This window comes from Canis aureus, chromosome 1 (assembly GCF_053574225.1).
Source record: "Canis aureus isolate CA01 chromosome 1, VMU_Caureus_v.1.0, whole genome shotgun sequence".
Taxonomy (NCBI): Eukaryota; Metazoa; Chordata; class Mammalia; order Carnivora; family Canidae; genus Canis; species Canis aureus.
Genome location: NC_135611.1, coordinates 117,648,803 through 117,664,096, shown reverse-complemented (window position 1 = coordinate 117,664,096; position 15,294 = coordinate 117,648,803). Strand labels below are relative to the sequence as shown.

The following is a 15,294-nucleotide window of genomic DNA, read 5'->3' as shown; positions in this document are numbered from 1 at the left end:
CCTGTTGCTGACATCAAAGGGCAGTAAGTTTGGCATCTCCGTACCCGGCCTCGCAGGATGAAAGCCCCATTTTGTCACGCACATCATGGGAGGCATCTGGGAGCTTCTGCCTCTTAGGGGCCACTTGGTGGTGAGCGGGAGGACGAGGAAAGAGAACGGGCCTTGCCGCTTCTCCACACCCGCTTCATCTTCACTCAAAGCGACCCAAACGGGACGAGCGAGGGACAGGCAACCGCTCCGCGCCGCGGAGGAGCCGGGAGACCCCCGCCCGGCCGGCGGCAGCGTCACTTCCGGCGCGCTCGTGACGTCAGACGCGGGCGCCGCACTTGAAGCGGGCGCGGGAGGCCGCCGCTGCGGCGCTGGCATGGAGTTGATGCGGGAAGCGCGGGAGCTGGGCTGCTGGGCGACGGAGGAGATGGGGGCGCCCGTCGCAGCCCGCGCCCCGGAGTCGACGCTGCGCAGGTGAGGGACGCCCCGAGTGGGGAGGACTCCCCGCCCCGGAGATGGTCCCCGCCCCGGAGATGGGAACCCCGCCCCTCCCTCCTCTGCCCGGGTGAGGATGGCCCTTAAGGGCGCCCCTCACACACACACACACACACACACACACACACACACACACACCCAGTAGTATATCCAGGAAGGGGAGCCTGGATTGAGGGACGACCCCCTGACGGGGACCCCCACACTCCCACCCGGAGTGAGGGCCGAGGCGCCAGTGAGGATCCTCCAGAGTTCCTGAAGCCCCCTTCTTGTGTGGAAGTAAGATCTTTGAAGTAAGACTGTCCCTGCAACCTCCTACCACCCCCACCCACCCCAACCGGTAGGGGGGCTCGAGTCAACAAGGACCACCCCATTGAAGACTGAATCTATAGGAGTGATGCCCCACATCGGGTAATGAGAGCACCTCCTGGCAGTACCCCCCAACCCCCTCCTCTGGAAGTGGCTAGAGATGGGCCTTCTCCCAGGAGAAAGGAATCACCCCACCCAGTGAAAAGCCCACAACTCAGCGACAGAGAACTCCCCAGGAGGGAATGTCTCACTCCAAAAAGTATGGGCCCTCTCTCCCTGCAGAAGGGAGAATTCCCTAGTACAGACTTTCCCCACCACCACCACCCTAGGATAAGGATGATGTACCCTGTGTGATGCCCGAGGCATACCTTTACACACTGTCCCCACAGACTGTGTCTGGGCCAGGGGGCCGACATCTGGGCGTACGTCTTGCGGCATGTGCACAGCCAGAGGTGAGCCGGCAGCATGAGGGAGGCTGTGACAGGGGAGGGGACACAGGCAAGCCCCACAGTAACACCTCTTCTTCCGCCTCTCTGCTGTAGGAGTGTCAAGAAGATCCGGGGAAACCTACTGTGGTAACTGGTTCTAAAAGCTATTCCTTCCTCTTTTCCCTAGTCCCATCCAACTGTGTTTTCACCCATAGCCTCATACCTCCTGTGTCCCCCCCCCCAAAGTCTCTGTCATCCCCTAACTCTGGCCTCATTTCCTAGGTATGGCCACCAGGACAGTCCAGAGGTGAGAAGCATGCATGTGTTATAAGATTTTCTTTCATCCAAAAAGAGGACTTGTAGATTTCTGCTCTAGGGCCAGCCTTGTGCTATGTGATGCTGGGAATACTGGGTCACAAGACAGCCCTGATCCCCACACTCAGAGGGCTTATAGTCTGGGGGAGACAGGCATGAGCTGGGCGTTGAAGGGATATGAATATGAAGCATCAAAGCTGATGAGGTGAGCTGGGAGATGGGACTGGTTTGGGAGATATACTGAGGCCAGTGTAGGACCTATTGTGTACAAGGGGCCCCAGTAACATCTAGGGGAAGGCTTTCAGAAGACCTTGGGACCCCTAGATGTGGGGCTCAGTGGGGAGGTAAGAACTGGGGCAGAGATGTACTATCATCAGTGCAGAGACAGGAAACAGGAGGATAGGTGAGGCAAGCCCAGGAGGAAGGAGGCGGCCAGATGGTACCCTAGTGTTTCTCTAGGCCTAGAGAATCAGGCATAGAAATTACTTGTGATAAACCCTCTGCCACCTACCTGTGCAGGCAAGGAGACCGGTCCTCCACAGAGAGCAGTCAGGCTGGGTCAAGCCCCAACCAGCCCATGCATCTAACTACCTCTGTACTTGTTCCCGCCAGGCCCGTCGGAAGCTGGAGCTGGAAGCCACTGTTGCTCGCCTGCGGGCAGAGATCCAGGAGTTAGACCAGAGCCTGGAGCTAGTGGAGCAAGAGACCGAGGCTCAGGGTGACCTATGGGGCTGGGAAGATGAGCAATGGAGTGGGTGTAGGGGAACTGCTGATGGCCACGTGTTTCTCCTATAGACATGGCCATGGAGCAGACCCTGCAGAGCATTCAAGACACCCAGCGTCGTGCTCTCCTCCTCCGGGCCCAAGCTGGGGCCATGCGAAGACAGCAGCAGGGGCTCCAAGATCCCATGCAGCGGCTACAGAATCAGCTGAGGCGTCTGCAGGACATAGAGAGGTGGGCCTCAGGTGCCCAGGGACCAGCCTTCACCAGGCAGGCAGACAGACATTTTCCTTAGAGATCCAGTGCTCTACCCTGACCCCTTCTTGGGTTCTAGAATTCTGAGCTCTACTCCTTAGGATTTGAAGTCTGTGAGGTCAGGAAGTTTTCTTATCTCAGCCACTTATTTTTCCAGGGCCTAGAATGGTGCCAACTGTATATCTAGGGAATGTTCTGGGGAAAGAACATTAAATAAGGGACAAGTCCCCACCCTTATGGAGCTTACACTATAATGCAGAGGAACCAGATGGTAAACTAGGGAGCAGGTGCTATAATTGCAGGGAAAGATAAATTCTATGATTAAAAAAAAAAAGGTGATATGATAATAAGGGAGAAGGAGATGCTACTCTGGGGAGGATGGTCAGAGAAGGCCTCTCTGAGGAGGTAACATTTGAATTGGGGGAGGAATCTCAAGGAGAAGGACAGCAAGAAGAGAGGTGCTGAGCTTAGCATCTGGGAAGAACAGCCCAGAGGCCAGTTCAGCTTCAGTTACACAGGCAAAAGGGAGAGCATTGGGGGGATGAGGGGCGGGGGGTGGAAGAGGTGGACAGAGTGCCATATAGGCATTGGGATTTTACTCTGAGGCTGGGTTCATGTCTTAGCTTGGCCACTTACACCTCCATGACCTGGGGCAGACTACTTAACTTCTCTGTTCTTCAGTTTGTAAGTTCTATGGAATGGGGATAATATTAAATCTATTTTATAGGGTACGTGTGGGAATTAGGTGAGTTAAGTCATACAGAGCACTTAGAAGAGTTTTCTAATACCCATTGTTACTATTCTGAGTGTGGTGGGAAAACATCACATTCTTTTCGAGGGTTTGGGGCAGAGAAGTGACATGATCTGTCTGAGGTTCTAGTAGGATTATGAACTACTAGATGGAAAACAGACTGCATAGGGCAAGAGCAGAGGCCAGTGAGGACACTAATACAGCCAGGAGACGTCAGTAGCCTGATTTTAGAAGTGACCCCCGAGATCCAGGCTCAGTAACTAGCCTTGTAGCAGGAGGAGACCCAGACATCTGCTCCAGCTCCCTTCTCTTAGGGACCCCACCCCAACGCTACTCGTCTCTCCAGGAAGGCCAAAGTAGACATAACCTTTGGACCCTTGACATCAGCATCCCTGGGCCTGGAACCTGTGGTCCTGGTAAGAGTCCTGTGCCATGGGGACAGGAGGAGTGGGGAGTCAGGTTAGGTGGACCCCTGGGTTTCCCTCATTCCCCACCTTCTTCCCAGGGTGATGTCCGAACAGCCTGCACCCTCCGGACCCAGTTCTTACAGAAACTCCTAACTCCTCAGGCCAAGGGAGGCAGCATCCCGTGAGTGTCATCTAAGCCCCACAGACCCTGCCAAGAACCTGGGCTTTGAGGGAGGAGTGACTTGTCTGTTAATTCCTCAGACACTAAGCCTCTGGACTGTTTCAGCCCCAGGCTTTGCCCTTACAGGGCTTCCAGGCTGGGACAAAAAAGAGACAAATCCATCACAGACAGTGGCAACCTGGGTGGTTAGGGCTGTTAAGAGTGTGGAAGCCTGAGAGACTCCAGGTACCCAGAGGAGACACCTTCCTCAGCCAGGGAATCAGGAAGGACCAGTTCTCTGGTGAGGAGGCCTAGCCAGAGTAAAAGGATAAGACCGTATTCTAGACAGATAGCACATGTGAAAGGCCCTAAGGGCAGCTAGTTGGTATAAGCGGGGAGCTCAAGTCTAGCAGGCCTAGGTGGACTTGGTTTCCTCATCCTTGAAATGAGGACAGTGATACCCCCCACCTTACAGGGTACTGGTGATTCATAGAAGGAGAGTTGATGTATCTTGTAATATTCTCTGTCCTTCCCCAACTCCACAGAACCCCTCGAGATGACCAGTTTGGAGCTTCCTACCAGCAGTGGCTAAGCTCAGTAGAGGTGAGGGGTTGGGGGGGCCACACCTTCTGCCCTGTGAGCAAACCTCAGGGTGCCAGGACTTAACTCTTGGTCCCCACCTCATTACCATGGATCCCAGCTCATAGCCCTGCCCCCATCTGGCCCTACTTCACCCTTCCCCCCCACCAGACACTGCTGACAAACCACCCTCCGGGCCACGTCCTGGCCTCCTTGGAGCACCTGGCTGCAGAACGGGAGGCAGAGATTCGGTCCCTGTGCAGTTCGGATGGGCTCCAAGAAACGGAGATAGCCAGGTGTGCAATGGAGTGCTCCGCAGCGCAGGGCAGGATGGGTGGATGGGTAAGCGGGGACAGACTCGGGACCAGGCACAGTCACCTGGTGATGGGGGTGGAGCTGAAACCCAGTGACTGATCTGGTAAGTGGGCTGACTTTGGTCACCCCTGGAGCCCAGGCAAGGGGAGAGGGCTCCTCCCTCAGCAGTTTTACCCTACCCACAGGTCCCAGGCACCAGACCAGTCAGACTCCAGCCAGGCACTGCCTTCCATGGTGCATCTCATCCAGGTGACCCCCAGACATCCTTCCCAGGACTCCATCCCCTTCCCATCCCAAAGCCCACTTGATCCCCTCACCCCCTTGGATCATGTCCACCCTGACTTTGTACCCCTGCCTCAGGATAGCTGGCGGGCCGTGGGTACGCTGGTTGCCCAGCGGGGCCCCCTTCTGAAGGAGCGCCAGATCCTGACTCGGCGCCTCCAAGGCCTGATGGAGGAGGTGAACAGATGTACCCTGGGATCCAGCGAGAGGTGAGGGGGGTCCCTCAGCAGAGGCCTCTAGGCCATCTCTTTCCCAGAGGTCTCAGAGTACTGGACTTTTTTCCTGCCCCTGTGGCTTGCACCTCTGCCTCCCTGTTCCCCTCATTTGTTCGTGGCTCCTTGTGTGTCCTTACAGATCTGATCTCCCTCCTCCACTATGAGTCTTAGTCATCTTTTTTTTTTTTTTTTTGAGTCTTAGTCATCTTACTCTCCCTTGCTCTTTTCTGCTCTACCCCAGGCAGGCGCTGCTGCTGGGGCTCTGGGGCTGTGGCCTGCGGGCAGAGCTCAAGGCCCTGCGTGCCCAGAACCAGGAGCTGGAGGAGGTGGCTGGGCGGCGGCAGCTTCTGCTACAGGAGTTACAGGCCAAACAGCAACGGATCCTGCACTGGCGCCAGCTGGTGGTGAGAGGTGGACCTGGGGGGGGGCGGGGCGGGGGGTAGTGGCAGTGCCTGATGGAGGGCCAGAGAGAGGCGGGGAGCGTTAGGACCCCAAACTGGACCTCTGGTGGTGGCAAGAGGTCCAGGATGAGCCTCCCAAGGAGAAGCAGGACCTGTGCAAAGGGGAGGACAGGGCTGGAGGGTGGGAGGTGGGAAGTAAAAGCCGCCCATCTCAGTGGCTCGTGGTTGCCCAGGAGGAGACACAGGAACACATCCGCCTGCTCATCAAGAGCAACTCAGCCAGCAAGACCCGCCTGTGCCGGAGCCCTGCGGAGGTGAGGTGGGGCTTGGGGTGAGGGCTGGGGAGGCCTGGGGCCCTGGAGATGGGGCTGGGTGGCTCCAGGCTGCCCCTCCCTTCCCGTTCTTTCCCCACAGGTGCTAGCTCTGGTGCAGCGAAAAGTGCTCCCCACATCTGAGGCGGTGGCACCACAGAGCCAGGAGCTGCTGCGCTGTCTGGAGGAGGAAGCCCGGCATCTGCCCCACCTTCTGTTGGGCACCCTGCTTCGGCATAGTCCTGAAGGGTAAGACTGGAGCCACCCCCTATAGCCCCTCCATGGCTGACCACTGCTTCCTGATTCCACTCCCAAAAAATAATCCCAGGCCTCCAGTGTTCCCAAGCAGCCAGACCTCACCCAAGACCTCATTCCCACTCTGGAATCCTCATCCCCAGACCCACCTCCACGTTCCTGGGGCCTCCTGAGCCCACCTCTCAGCCCCCAGAACCTCTGGTACCCAGGCCTCCCTCTAAGTACCCCACCCAACCTGGACTTTCCCCCAGATTGCAGCCCCTGCCCATGGTCCTGCCATCCATCCACCAGCTGCATCCTGCGTCCCCGAGGGGCTCCAGCCTCATAGTGCTGAGCCACACGCTGGGGCTGCCTTCAGGGAAGGTGAGTGCCTGTCCCCTAGGATCTGTCTTTCCACCCCTCCTGCTGCCCAAAGTGACTGTCCTTCCCCCTTACCCTCCCTTCCAGGCTCCGGAACTGCTCCTCCCAAAGGCCGCCTCTCTTCGCCAGGACCTTCTGTTCCTCCAGGACCAGCAGAGTTTCCGGTGCTGGGATCTGCTCCGAGTAAAAACCAGCCTGCCACCAGGACCATCCACCCAGGGTAAGGCCTGCCCTGCCCTCACAACCGGCATCCCTGCCCATTCCCAGGACCATCACCCTCCAGAAGAAACCACAAACACCCCTTGCTGACATAATGCCTACTATGCACCGAGTGCTTTAAGCATGTTCACTGGTTTCATTTACACGGCAGCCCTATGGGTTTAGCGCTGCCATTTGCCCCTTTTACAGAGGTAGGAACTAAGACAGGAGGCCTTGGTGGCTGCCTAGGGAGCAGAGCTAGTATTTAAATCCAGGCAGTGGGGATCCCTGGGTGGCGCAGTGGTTTGGCGCCTGCCTTTGGCCCAGGGCGCGATCCTGGAGACCCGGGATCGAATCCCACATCGGGCTCCCGGTGCATGGAGCCTGCTTCTCCTTCTGCCTGTGTCTCTGCCTCTCTCTCTCTGTGTGTGACTATCATAAATAAATTAATTAATTAATTAAAAAAATAAAAAATAAAAAATAAATCCAGGCAGTCTGACATATCTCTGTACTCCTAACCAGGTGACACTGCCCATCAAATTGCCAAGTACTCACGTATGAGCATCCAATACGATTGAATACTTAAAAAGTAGGCTGTGGACTTAAACTCCTCTCAGCACTACTTCTTCCCTGCTGTGCAATCTCCCAATGCCTCAGTTTTCTCCTCAGTGGACTAAGCATAATCATAGTACCTTACAGAGTTGCTGGGAAGACTCAGTCCGGTTACCCAGTCAGGGCACTGAACAACACATGGCATAATACTTTAATTGCTATGTGTCTCTGGTGTGGTTGCAATCATTTTGTCTCCACGTGTACAGTCTCTTTTAGTCCTTATGATGAGGGTAGGGTGTTTTTTTGTTTTTTGTTTTTTTTTTGAGAGAGAGGAGGGGGAAGGGGCAGAGGGAGAGAGAGAACCTTAAGCGGGTTCCATGCCCAGCACAGAGGCCAACATGGGGCTTATCCTCACAACCCTGAGATCATGACCTGAGCCAAAAGCAAGAGTCAGGTACTTAACAGACTGAACCGCCCAGGCGCCCCCGAGAGTAGGAATTATTAAGACCAAATTTACAGATGAAGAAACTGAAACTTAGAAAAGATGTTCATTGCTAGATTCCCTCAGGAAGTACTTGCTAGGTCCCTGCCAACTACTGGCCCTGAGAACTCAAAGGGGAGAGAGGCCAGAGCTTCCCATCCCCAGGGATCCCAGCGGTAGATGCAAGGAGCACAGAATCAAAGGATAAATAGGTAGAAGAGGTGTATTGATGAGGAATAACTTGGGGTGCCATCAGCAAAGCAGGAGGAAACCATTTTCGGGCCTTTGAGTTTTGGGCTCCCTGCCTTCCCCTCTCCAGTGAGCAGGGACCTGGGTGTGGGAACAGCCCAAGATGTGGCCCAGCATCATCCCACCACATGAGCATCTCAGATTATAGTATGTCTTTAACAGAACGTAGTTCCATCTGTTCTGAAAAGCAGTCTTGCTTTTCTTCTCCCTGTTTTCATTCCCTCAGTAAATGACCTCCCCCCTGTCCTTACTGAGACCAGCAATCCAGGAGTCATCCATAATTCCTCCCAGCACCCTAACCACCACCACCTCCTCCTTCGACCTATCAACAAGCCTTGTAGGTCGAACACGCCCTAGTCTGCCCCCCTGCCCCACTAGCCTGTGGCTTGGTTACACTTGACCGCAGAAATGCCTGAGAAAGGTCATGCCTGAGGCCAGAAGACCAGGAAGGAATGGAGCCAGGATTCAGGCCAGGGGCTGTGGCTGTATTGCTCATCTATCTGTACTTGGTCTGAGATAGGCCTGTTTGGGACCTGTGGAGAGGGACTAGACCCAGTCACATCTCCAGGGGGAAACCCTGCTGGAGCGAAGGACTGTAGCAGTCTGAAGAGGAAGCCTTGGGGTAGGGAACAGTGGGAGGGGCTTCCAGGAAAGCTGGTGTCTTGAGTAGGCCCAGAGGGATAGGCGAGGTTTTAGTAGTAGCAGAGGCCACATAGTGCATACCTTCAAGTACTAGGCTAAGGAGCTCAGACTCCATCTGGGGGGGACTGGGGAGCCTTGGAGGGTTCCATGCAGGAGAGGGAAAGAATCAGGTTTATGCTTTAGGAAGATCACTGGCTGCCATGTAGAGAATGGACCAGAATAGGAGGTTGAGGCCTGGAGCCTGGGAGGGAGGCTAGGGGCCAGGTGGAAGGTGGGGGGAGAAGGTGAGGGATGGGCCAAGGAGATTGATGGTCTGTCAAGGAGGGAGGAGGGTATCCAGGATGAGGCCTAGGGGATGGTGGGCTTGCCCCTGAGATGAGGACCTAGGAGGAGGGAGAGGTTTGAGAGAGGTGCTGAGGTCACAACTAAGTGACGGAGCCTTGGTGACCCATTGGCTGTGAGGCGCCTGGGAGTCAGGACTCAACGAGCTGCCTCCCTGCTTTCTCACCTGCAGAGCTGCTGCAGATCCGGGCATCCTGGGAAAAGGAGCAGAAAGACAATCTGGGGCAGGCTCTGAAGCAGCTGGAAAACCTGCTGAAACAAGCACTGGAGCGAATCCCCAAGCTACAGGGGGTTGTGGAGGACTGGTAAGAGGGTGACGAGGGCGGGGGAGGGTGCTGAGCCGGATGGCATGGGCAGAACCTGGGCGGTGACAGGCAGGCCATGGCGTTGGGGGAGGCTGCGTGTGTGGAGGCCCAGGCCTTCCGGTGATGCTGTCCGCTTCCCCCAGGTGGGAGCAGCCAGGCCAGGCCGCCCTGTCTGGGGAGCTCTGCCAGGGTCTGTCCCTGCCCCAGTGGCGACTGCGCTGGGCCCAGGCCCAAGGCGCCCTGCAACAGCTGTGCAGATGAAAAGGGGCCTCAACAGAAGTCCAGAGCTTCATATTCACCCCTCCAGAAGACCTTTGGAAGAGAGAGAGCCTCACCAGGATGTGTCAGCTCGTTGTCTCCCTCATATGCTCACAGCCTATTGTGTTCCTCTCAACTGCCTTGCACCTGTCCTTTATTCATCAGAGCCAAGAGATGGGGTAGTCTGGACCCGCCCTAGGTCCCCCTGAAACTGCCCACATCACTTCGACCTTCAGCAAAAAGTCATTGAGCTTGTGCTCTAAACACTGAGGATCTGACACTGAACAAAATGGACGCAAGTTCCATCCTTCAGAGGTGATTCTAGGACAGGAAAGTAGACCTCTCAAGTTAAGTGAGCAAAATAGTGTGTTGGAAGATAACAGCTCTGGAGAAAAAGCAGGCTATACAAGGTGTGACCTTAGGGAGAGGGCTGCACACACTCTGTAAAGGTAACGAGAGGGAAGCACATGGGTATGTGAGGAGGGCTTGTCGGGGGCTGGGGTGGGAAGGAGGCAAGAGCGCAGGCAACCACCCTGAGCTCAAAGTGCTGGTGTAAAGATCAAGGACGTGGGGGCATTGAGGATTTGTCTTCTAGTTTTTACGTAGTTCCTTTTTTTTTACATTTAAATCTCTGAAGTCATTTGGAATTTATCCAAATGGATCCAATTTTGTGTCTTATTTTACATATAGCCCATTAGCATTTAAAATTCTCAGAGCAGTGGTTCCCTCTGAAAGAGAGGTAGATAGTAGGGATCAACCAAGGGAGGAGGCAAGGGAACTTTCTAGAGTTGGAAATGGATTATTTGTTGAAGGTAGTAGAGGTGGGTGTCAGAACTCATCTAGCTATACTCTTTAGGTCTGTGCATTTTACCATGAATTATTATTCTTCAACTTATAAAGTAAAACTTTACCCACCTATATATAAAGTAAAACTTCAGGTGATTTAAGATGCCACCTCTTCATATGCTAAATTTCCACAATTAGGCTATATCTGGATTCTCTCCAAGCCTATTGTCTGTCTGACTCTCGTGTGCCATCTCCACAGTGTTAATTATAAAGGTTTTGTCGTGTTTTATTACCTGAAATGGCTGGTTGCTTCTTACTCTAATTTTTCAAGGTTTCCCTGTCTCTTCTTGCTAATTTTTTCTCCCAGATGAAATGAACTTTATACTAAACTTGCATGGTTCCAGAAAAAATACAGACATGGATGAGAGTTTTACTGGGGTTGCAATAAATTTACAAATGAGGGAGATTTGACATCTTTGTGTCTTTACCACATTACCTTTCCTATGTGCCACCTTAGTGTTCCCCTCCTCTCTTCATCTTAGCTCCTAGCCAAGACTGAACATGGGGGTCCTTGTCCCCCCTCCCTGTTCAATTTTCCTCCCTGGTACATCTTCTAACATACTTTGTGATCTACTTTATTAATCCTTTGTTGTCCTCCAAACAGAATGTGAGTTCCCTGAAGGTGAAGTTCACTATAAACTAGAAGTTGGACAAACCTTCCTAAATATGATTCAAAGTCTAGATGCAGTAAAGAGAAATACTGATGAAAACGTAAAAACAAACATTTGCAGGGTGCCTGGGTGGCTTAGTCAAGTTAAGCAGCTAACCTCGGTTTCCACTTGGGTCATGATCTCATGACATGGGATTCAGCCCCAAGTTGGGGCTCAGCAGAGAGTCTACTTGGGATTCTCTTTCTCCCTCTCCCTCTGCCCCTTTCCCCATTCATATGCTCTCTGAATAAATAATTTTTTTAAAAAAACTTTCGTGGTGTAAAAAAAAAAAAGTAAAAAGATAAATTGAGGAAATTTTTCAATTTATAAGTGGATTTGTGTGCACACGTATGTGTATGTCAAAGTAGAAAAAAATTCTTAAGTCCATAGAAAAGTTGGCAAAATAAATGGACAATTCTCAGAAAATAGGCTCCAATTCAATTATAATAGAAAAGTAAATTAAAACCCTACTTTGGAAAACAAAACAAAACCCTACTTTGGTACATCTTCCACCCATCAACTGCAAAAAAGGAAACCTAAAATTTTGGAAGCTCACCGTTGACAAGGCCATGGGAAAACAACACTCGATAACAGCAGTGGACATGCAATGTGAAACAACTAGGGGATGATTTCCAGCACACTCCATATGCATTTACTCTTTGCCTAAACAACGCTGCTTATAGGAACCTACCCCAAAGGTATACGGGGTGAACTACAAGTTGGAAGATCTTGTACAAACAACTAGACTGTATTCAGAAGGTCAATGGGACTAGATTGGGGACTGTTAAAAAGAGTAGTGACAACCAAATGCAAGGTAGGTCTTGAAGGAACCGTGGAATTTCCTTTCAGAAGAGCTCTGCTGATGCTTTGCCCAGTGAACCATGGCAAGTTACATAATGTCATTCCTACAAATCCCAGTCATCTGGAGACAACAGGAAATTTGAAAATTGGAAATGGGAAGCTCGTATGTTAGAGAACATTACTGTGCCTTTGTTAAATGTCTCTGATGAGATAATGGCATTGTTTTTAGTGGGAGAATATTCTTGGAGGATGTTTTTGAAGTATTAAGGAAAATGACTGCAGCTTTGAGATCGTTCAGAAGAGAATAAGGTAAAAGGGACAGGGATGGAAGCCAGCCATCTACTGTTTCATACTTTGCACCGTGGAAACATATAATTTTTCATAATTAAAAAAATGAGAAGAAATCCCTAAAAATCGGGGGGGGGGGAGGGGGGAATGAACCTAACTACCAAGCTGGTGGCACAATTGATTCAGGTAAGAACTGTTCCAGGTCTTTTTCACAATGGGTTTGCCACCAGAACACAGGTGTCGTGAAAACCACTGCTAAACCTAAACCAAAATGGGAAAGGAAAAGACATCAATGTCATCATTGGACACATAGATTCGGGCAAGTCTACCACTACTGGCCATCTGATCTACAAATGTGGGATCGACAAAAGCACTCGAAAAATTTGAGAAGGAGGCTGCTGAGATGGGAAAAGGCTCCTTCAAGTATGCCTGGGTCTTGGAAAAATTAAAGCTGAACATGAACGTAGTATCAGCACTGATCTCTGCCTGTGGAAATTCGAGACCAGCAAGTATTATGTGACCATCATTGATGCCCCAGGACACAGACTATCAAACACATGATTACAGGGCAGCCCCGGTGGCTCAGCGGTTTAGCGCCGCCTTCGGTCCAGGGCGTGATCCTGGAAACACAGGGTCGAGTCCCGCATCGGGCTCCCTACTTGGAGCCTGCTCCTCCCTCTGCCTGTCTTTCTGCCTGCCTCTCTCTCTCTCCATGAATAATAAATTAAAAAAAAAAAAAAAAAAAACATGATTACAGGCACATCCCAGGCTGACTGTGCTGTCCTGATTGTTGCTGTTGGTGTCGGTGAATCTGAAGCAGGTATCTCCTCAAGCATGCCCTTCTGGCTTACCCACTGGGTGTAAAACAACTAATTGTTGGTGTTAACCAAATGGATTCCACTGAACCACCCCACAGCCAGAAGAGATATGAGGAAATCATTAAGGAAGTCAGCACCTACATTAAAAAAATTGGCTACAACCCCGACACAGCGTGTGTGCCAATTTCTGGTTGGAATGGTGGCAACATGCTGGAGCCAAGTGCTAACATGCCTTGGTTCAAGGGATGGAAAGTCACCCATAAAGATGGGAATGACCATGGAACCACACTGCTTGAAGCTCTGGGTTTCAGTCTGCCACCAACTCATCCAACTGATGAGCCCTTGCGCCTGCCTCTCCAGGACATCTACAAAATTGGTGGTATTGGTACTGTCCCAGTGGGCCGAGTGAAGACTGGTGTTCTTAAGCTGGGCATGGTGGTCACCTTTGCTCCAATCACTGTTACAACTGAAGTAAAGTCTGTCGGAACGCACCATGAAGCTTTGAGTGAGGCTCTTCCTGGGGACAATGTGGGCTTCAATGTCAAGAACGTATCTGTCAAAGATGTTCGTCATGGTGATGTGGCTGGTGACAGCAAAAATGACCCACCAATGGAAGCAGCTGGCTTCACGGCTCAGGTGATTATCCTGAGCCATCCAGGCCAAATCAGTGCTGGATAGGCACCTGCGCTAGATTGCCACACAGCTCACATTGCAAGTTTGCTGAGCTGAAGGAGACGATAGATTGTCATTCTGGAAAAAAGCTGGAAGATGGTCCCAAGTTCTTGAACCATGGGGATGCTGCCATTGTTGACATGGTTCCTGGCAAACCTATGTGTGTTGAGAGCTTCTCTGTCCTCCTTTGGGCCGTTTTGCTATTTGTGACATGAGACAGACAGTTGCTCTGGGTGTCATCAAAGCAGTGGACAAGAAGGCAGCTGGAACTGGCAGTCACAAGTCTGCCCAGAAAGCTCAGAAGGCTAAATGAATATTATCCCCAATACCTGCCACCCTAGTCTTAATCGGTGGTGGAAGAACGGTCTCAGAACTGTCAATTGGCCATTTAAGTTTAATAGTAAAAGACTAGTTAATGATAACAATGCATTGTGAAACCTTCAGAAGGAAAGGAGAATGTTTTGTTGACCATTTGGTTTTGTGTGTGCGTAGCAGTTTTTTTTTTTTTTTTTTTTTTTTTTTTTTTTTTATTTATGATAGTCACACAGAGAGAGAGAGAGAGGCAGAGACACAGGCAGAGGGAGAAGCAGGCTCCATGCCCCGGGAGCCCGACGTGGGATTCCATCCCGGGTCTCCAGGATCGCGCCCTGGGCCAAAGGCAGGCGCCAAACCGCTGAGCCACCCAGGGATCCCCAAAGACAGTATTTTCACAAAGGATTCATTAGTGTTGATTTAGACTTGGAACTTCAAGAAACCAAGACAGCCAGTAAAAAGTAAGTTTTCACACACACACACACACACACAAATTCCACCAACCTACCAAATGCTACGTGTATACCTTATTTGTAGCCTGATTTTACACAAAGACATTCTGCGGCAGGGAAAATTGAACAGTCTGGGTGTTAGATGATATATATATACATATATCATCTAATAATATACATATTATTTAATTTTCCTAGGTGTGAAATGCTTTTTTCTTTTAAATAGTCCTTATCTAAAATAAATAAATAGTCCTTATCTGTTAGCGAGACACCGTGAAGCATTTATGGGTGAACTGACCGATGTCTGGAATTTAATATACTCCAGCAAAATCATAATATCAATGAGGAGAATACGTGAAACAAAAAGGGTAGAATATGAGTAATTGCTGAGAGGTGGAGGTTCGTTATATTCTCTAGTGTTGTGTATTTTAAATATTCATAACACAACACATTGAAGACGACGAAGAGGGACGCGCGGCGTCCCAAAGGCCACGGAGACCAGACCTACCCACGTGACCTTCTGAGCTGACATGTTACTGCGGTCTCGGCCTCTGCAGGAACTGTTCCTCCCCCCGCCCCCCACAACTCTCTCTCCATTTTCGTCCAGCAAGTCTTCAGAGGTCACCCTCTGCAGAAAGCCCGGGTCAGGCGCCCCTCTGAGCCCCCCCCCACACCAGGACCCTCGTCTCTCGGGGAGTCCCCGGCGGTGTGCGAGCCCGTCTACCCGAGAGGGGAGGCGCTCGGCAACCAGCCGCCTCCAGCCCCGCCTAGCCCCGCCCAGCCCCGGGCTGCTGCGGACTTCCCTGTGTTAAAGCTTCCGGAAGGAGCTTCGGTGGCACAGGCGGAGCCTGCGAACTTTTCTGAGCTCTCAAAGGTCCACTTTC

The 15,294-nt window shown here is 51.8% G+C and overlaps 2 protein-coding genes across 11 annotated transcripts in view; one reads left to right on the top strand and one right to left on the bottom strand.

Annotated features, from left to right (window-relative positions):
* The window catches only part of LOC144287296 (uncharacterized), an 83,152-nt gene extending 82,836 nt beyond the window's left edge, over positions 1 to 316 (bottom strand). For 4 of the 9 annotated variants that reach the window (XR_013355162.1, XR_013355174.1, XR_013355168.1 and 1 more), the window contains exon 1: positions 45 to 316. The gene's annotated coding sequence lies outside the window, so the exon portion shown is untranslated. The remainder of the gene's footprint in view (positions 1 to 44) is intronic. The other 5 variants (XR_013355156.1, XR_013355150.1, XM_077854774.1 and 2 more) reach the window with 2 other exon arrangements.
* Positions 307 to 10,828, top strand: HAUS5 (HAUS augmin like complex subunit 5). 2 transcript variants are annotated; one of them, XM_077854732.1, is made up of 19 exons: positions 307 to 462; positions 1,179 to 1,241; positions 1,332 to 1,364; positions 1,500 to 1,524; positions 2,145 to 2,250; positions 2,328 to 2,487; positions 3,606 to 3,675; positions 3,765 to 3,847; positions 4,372 to 4,429; positions 4,577 to 4,701; positions 4,906 to 4,969; positions 5,081 to 5,211; positions 5,459 to 5,621; positions 5,852 to 5,932; positions 6,033 to 6,178; positions 6,436 to 6,547; positions 6,632 to 6,764; positions 9,181 to 9,313; positions 9,457 to 10,828. In XM_077854732.1, the coding sequence occupies exons 1-19, from the start codon at positions 365 to 367 to the stop codon at positions 9,572 to 9,574; spliced, it is 1,902 nt and encodes a 633-aa protein (XP_077710858.1). In that variant the 5' UTR covers positions 307 to 364; the 3' UTR covers positions 9,575 to 10,828. The 2 variants fall into 2 exon arrangements, with proteins under 2 accessions (XP_077710858.1, XP_077710850.1); XM_077854724.1 differs by having other exon boundaries at positions 5,834 to 5,932.
* The last annotated feature ends 4,466 nt before the right edge of the window (positions 10,829 to 15,294 follow it).

Excerpts from the sequence above, each read along its gene's own strand:
- HAUS5 (XM_077854724.1), top strand. The coding sequence starts at position 365 with ATGGAGTTGATGCGGGAAGCGCGGGAGCTGGGCTGCTGGGCGACGGAG. Across the intron at positions 1,242-1,331 it reads CGGCATGTGCACAGCCAGAG|GAGTGTCAAGAAGATCCGGG; the intron begins GTGAGCCGGCAG and ends TCTCTGCTGTAG. Across the intron at positions 9,314-9,456 it reads CAGGGGGTTGTGGAGGACTG|GTGGGAGCAGCCAGGCCAGG; the intron begins GTAAGAGGGTGA and ends CGCTTCCCCCAG.